A 5734-nucleotide genomic window follows, 5' to 3' on the forward strand; every position below is an offset into this window, starting at 1 on the left:
TAAATATCTTATTTTTAATAAAATTAACTCAGACAATTTATTGAATGAATTTAAATTATTGTTAAATAAAATAATTAAAAAAAATGGTAAGTAAAAAAATAAAATGACCAAATTGAAGTAAAAAACATGTCACATAATTAGGTAATAATTTATTTATCATTCATAGCTAGACTTGACATATTTAAACCTACCAATTTTAAAAAATATAATTTACTCATTACAAAAACACAAAACAACTGTTCACCGAGTAGGGATCGAAAAACCTTTTCCATCGTATCTATGCCTCTTTTTCATTTTCCGTTCCAGCTAAGTTATTGTCTTCAGCCCGATTTATTTAATGGAAAGAAATTTCTTCCCTCTCTTGTCATTCTCCATTAAACAAAGATTCTCCATCCCGTTTAGGGTAGGTTTTCTAGAGCTCCGACCCGTAGAGTAAATTGACATCTCTGTTTATCTAACGGAGAGAAATCTCTATTAGACAAAGATTCTCCATCCCATTCGAAATGGGTCTTCATAGAGCTCTCCGTGGAGTAAATTGACATCTTCGTTTATCTAACGGAGAGAAATCTCTTCTCACTCCCTCGCCATTCTACATTAAACAAACATTCTCCATCCCATTCGGAATAGGTTCTCATAGAACCGAACCCCAATCGATCGAGTAAATTGACATCTCTACCACTATCTTAACCAAGACCTGGTAGATTAAATGTTAACCATAATCATTATAAACAACATTGTTTTCCAACCGTCTCCAAAAATGGAGAAAACCCATCAAGACGTTGTTTCAATCCTTCAAAATCAAGGCGTTTGTAGCTCGTTTCTTCATTCTTCGTCAACGACGTTAGCTTCTTCTTTGTCTTTGTGGAAAAAAAAAAAAAAAAAAAAAATTGGGTGTCGTTTAGGGCATGTTCACACACCCATGCAACAAAATCCATCAAATTTCACCACTTGTTTCCGAATCCCCAAACCGGTTTCTTCTCAATCTTAGGGGCCTCCAACCCTTTCTCCCCCAGAATCAACACTCCTTTTAAGCCTACCACTTCCTCTGTTTCCAAATGGCCCCTGGTTTTCCCTTCTTCTTTCTATATAATCATTTCTTATCCCTCTTCTTCTTTCAAACTTTGCCCCTTTTCTTCGCTTTTTCTTACTTATTCGACTCTCATTTCTTGTTTTCGACGAACCCCATTTTCATTTCTCTTCAATTTTTGATTCTTTTGCTCTATTAACAACGACCCAGATCGTTGTTCTTCATTGTTCTTCATTGTTCTTCATTGTTCGATGATTTTCATATCTGGGTTTTTGATTTTGGGTCGATTCGTTCTGTTTTGAGGCCGATTTCTTTGGGGGGTTTTGGTTTTTGAGCTGTGATGGCGACGGAAACGAGAATGGTGGAACAGAGGAGTAACAGAGTAGGGCATATGAGTAAGGTTCAGTATGTGAAAAGGGATATCAAAAAGAGGAAATGTAGAGATATCAAGCGGCCTGTTCCAGTGGTTCCTATGACGCTTCAGGAACTGTTCGTTGCTTGCAAGGAAGTCTTCAAAGGCCCTGGAACTGTTCCATTGCCTTGTGAAGTTGAAAACCTCTGTCGCATTCTTGGTATGTTTCAGATCGAATCCATTTTACATTACTTTTTTCTTGCCTTTCGTTAGGAATCACGAATCTCTGTAATGTCATGATGTTGTCCCGTTTGAATTCCCTCGAACAATGTACACTATAGAACCTCTCCGGAGGTCTATGGAGCCCTCGAACAGCCTCCCCTTTGTTCGACACTTGAGTCACTTTTGACTACCCATTCGAGGCTCACAACTTCTTCATTCGACATTTGAGGATTCTATTGACCTGACCAAGTTAAGGGTATGACTCTAATATCATGTTAGGAATCACGACTCTCTACAATGACATGATATTGTCCACTTTGAGCGTAAGCTCTCGTAGCTTTGCTTTGGACTTCTCCAAAAGGCCTCGTACCGATCGACATTAGCTTAGTTTGGCCATGTTAGATCCTTTGATTGCCTTGTCTTTTAAGCAAATTTATTGTTATTGTCACTTCTATGTTCTTGAACTGTTCATAGCCTATATAAATTTGAGTATTGACCAAATTCTTTTTGTTTTGTGAATGCTGTAGATAATATGAAGTTAGAAGATGTTGGACTTAGTAATAATTTACCGTTTTTCAAGCACAATGTTCCAGTCAAAGGATCCCCTAGAGTAATATACACAACCATATATAAGTGTGACGAATTCTCGGTAAGCCTCGTGTAGCGCCTTTCGTTAGTTCCCGAATACTTTTCTTCTAGTGATTGTTGTTATATTCAAAAGGGTCAAGCTTATATACGCCATAAGCCTAGTCAAATTGCTATAAATCACGAGATTACTCGAGTGCGAGATATATTAGTCAAAGTGCTCGAGGTATATAGGGTTGGCTGATATCATCGATCAAAATGTTAGAGGCTTGAATCTCTTAGGGGCAAGTCATGAATTGTGAAAATATTCAAGGTGCATGTAAATCGAGATCATACTGTATATTTCGGGTTTTCGGGCTTGCTTCTTGATAGCGTGTTTTTCCCGTCGTTTATGCAGTTGTGCATCTTCTTCCTCCCCGAGACCGGCGTAATCCCTCTACACAACCATCCCGGAATGACGGTTTTTAGTAAGCTTCTAATGGGGAAGATGCATATCAAATCATATGATTGGGTTGATCCAACCAACAGTGATGATCCTACCAAACCTTGTGAAAGTGAGCATTCTCAAGTTTCTTATGAAATTATTGAGCTTGAAGTGATGATGGGTTGTTTTTGCAGAGAGATTAGCTAAGTTGAAAACTGATTCGGTCTTCACTTCGCCCTCGAGTACCTCTGTCTTGTACCCGACATCAGGAGGCAACATCCACTCGTTCACTGCTATAACCCCGTGTGCGGTGCTTGATGTGCTTGGACCTCCTTACTCCATGGACGACGATCGAGATTGTTCATATTATAAGGAGCATCCCTATGGCTCTTTTTCAAGTACGTTCCAAATCATTTTCATGAACCATCGTAAAAAAGTCTTTCCAAATATTGTAACGAAATACGAATATCGATATGCTACGACATTTACAATATGACTGTGACTCTCGTAACGGTTTCGTATCGGCTTCGATGGCAGATGGTGGCATGGCAATGACAGAAGAAGAGGCTAAGGGATATGGATGGTTAGAAGAGATTGAGATGCCAGAAAACTCTCGCATGGATGGCATACAATACTTAGGCCCACAGATTATGGACATTTAAGCCTATTTTATTTTGTTTTGTTTGTATATAAAATGGTACAAAGTTGTAACTTTTAAGGATGTTCTTCCATGGAAGTTTGTGGTTTTTTCTTATCTATTCGATTGATCGAGGTTGTTATTGTTCGGATATGGAGCCTGATCTATTTATACAGTAAAAATCTGGTAGAGATATATTTGGTAGATATTTATATATAGTAGGTGATTATATAGTAAATCGAAGCCATATATATACTCTTGGATAGAGCTTTGAAGATGTACTTTCTTCATTATCTGTATTCTCTATTGGTGTACATACCTGAAGTCATCGATATAAATCCTTTAGACACTGTTCATCTAAATTGTGTGTGTGTATTGTTGTGCGATCCTAACCACTAGTATTACAGCTAGGCGAGATTCACTATGATCTGTGAAGATGAAGATTTTGAAAGATTGGAATTGAGAAGTTTGATGGATCTGATTTTAATTTTGGGAAGATGCAAGATTATTTGTATCAGAAAGATCTTCATGAATCCTTGTTGGGGGTGAAGTCGGATACTATGACCATGGAATAGTGGAAGCTCATGGGTCGATAGGCCTTTAGGATTGATCCGGTTGACGTTATCTAGAAATGTGGCGTTCAACATAATCAAGGAGAAGATAACGCCAGATCTGTTGAAGGTATTGTCAAATATGTATGAAAAACTTGCGGCTATGAAAAAGGTGTATTTGATGAAGAGATTGTTCAATTTACAAATGTCTGAAGGTGGATTTGTTGCTAATTATATAAGCGAATTCAGTATGATTGTAAGTCAACTAAGTTTAGTAGAAATTAATTTCCAAATTGAAATTAAGGTACTGATTTTGATGTCATCTTTACCCGAGTCGTGAGATACTGTTGTTGCTGTGATCAGCAATTCCTAAGGATCTAAGAAGCTGAAGTTCGATGAAATTCGAGATGTAGTTCTCAATGAAAGTATTCGCAAACGAGAAATTGCGGATTCATCTGGTGGTGCTCTCAGTGTTGACTAAAGGGGAAAAAGTAAATCGAAGGATCCAAATAAAGGTCGATCAAAATCAAAGAACCGTGAAAATTTTCCAAACAGACCAAATGTGACGTGTTAGAGTTGTGGAGAAACATGTCACTTTTAGACAGATTGTACAAGACCAAAGAGGAAGCAGAATCACAAATCTAAAGATAATGATGATTCTATAAATTCAGCAAAAGACATTGGGAATGATGCTCCAATCCTCATCGTAGACAGTTCAATTGAATCCTGGATTTTGGATTCAGATGCATCTTTTCATTCTTCTCCAAATAAAGAGTCGTTTCAGAATTTCAAGTTTGAAAATTTTGAGAACGTGTATCTTGCCGACAACAAAGATTTGGAGATTGAAGAAAAAGAAGATGTCTGCATAAAAACTCTAGTAGGAACTAGTGGAAATTAAAGGATGTCAGATATATTTCTGATCTCAAAGAACCTGATCTCTATTGTTCAATTGGATAGTACAGGTTATGCAGCAGAGTTTGGGAAGAGTTCGTGGAAGATTGTGAAGGGTGCTATGGTGGTAGCACGTGACACAAAATCTGGAACCTTATACACCACTACAGGGTGTATGAACATGGCTGCTTTTGCTGAGGGTGCTTCAAATTCAAGTCTATGACACAATAGACTTGGACATATGAGCGTCAAAGGAATGAATATGCAAGTAGCAAAAGGAGTTTTAGAAGGTCTAAAATCTATTGATATGAGTCCTTGTGAGAACTGCGTTATGAGTAAACTGAAACGAGTTAGCGTCACAAAGACTGCTAGAGAATTGAAGAAAGTGCGGTTGAAAATGGTGCACACATACGTTTGGGGACCATCTCCAGTTCCATCACTTAGTAGATCAAAGTACTATGTCACCTTCATCGATGATTTCAGCAAGAAGGTGTGGATTTATTTCTTGAAACACAAGTTAGATGTGTAGCCACTTTCAAGAAATGGAAAGCTGAAGTTGAAAATCAGACGAGCTTGAAGATCAAATGCCCGAGGTTTGACAATGGGCGAGATACGACAAGTCAAAATTCAAAGCATTTTGTGCAGTTGAGGGAATTAGATTAACGAGGACAGTTCCCGGTAAAGCAAGACAAAATGGTGTTGCTGAAAGGATGAACAGAACATTAGATGAGCGGGCAAGGAGTATGAGGATTCATTATGGATTTTCAAAGATATTTTGGGCTGATGCTGTAAATATAACAGTCTACTTGATCAATAGAGGGCCGTCAGTACCCTTGAAGTTCAAGTTGCTACAAGAAGTACGGATAGGAATAAAATTCAAGTACTTTCACTTGAGAACTTTTGGTTGTACTGCGTATGTTCATGTTAATCCAGAGAGGAGTGACAAGCTTGACGCTGAGGCTGTGAAGTGCTAATTCATAGGCCATGGGTTTGAAATGTTCGAGTACAAATTTTGGGATGACAAGAATAGAAAAATCTTGAGACA

At 37.9% G+C, this 5734-nt stretch overlaps 1 protein-coding gene across 1 annotated transcript; it reads left to right on the plus strand.

Moving 5' to 3' along the window:
• The first annotated feature begins 983 nt into the window (after positions 1 to 983).
• Positions 984 to 3394, plus strand: LOC111804189 (plant cysteine oxidase 2-like). The gene is made up of 5 exons (XM_023688908.1): positions 984 to 1599; positions 2129 to 2250; positions 2584 to 2740; positions 2805 to 3008; positions 3148 to 3394. Exons 1-5 carry the CDS (start codon positions 1368 to 1370, stop codon positions 3270 to 3272), a joined length of 840 nt encoding a protein of 279 aa, XP_023544676.1. The 5' UTR covers positions 984 to 1367; the 3' UTR covers positions 3273 to 3394.
• The last annotated feature ends 2340 nt before the right edge of the window (positions 3395 to 5734 follow it).

The sequence above is a fragment of the Cucurbita pepo genome, chromosome LG10 (assembly GCF_002806865.2).
Source record: "Cucurbita pepo subsp. pepo cultivar mu-cu-16 chromosome LG10, ASM280686v2, whole genome shotgun sequence".
In the NCBI taxonomy this organism is placed as follows: domain Eukaryota; kingdom Viridiplantae; phylum Streptophyta; class Magnoliopsida; order Cucurbitales; family Cucurbitaceae; genus Cucurbita; species Cucurbita pepo.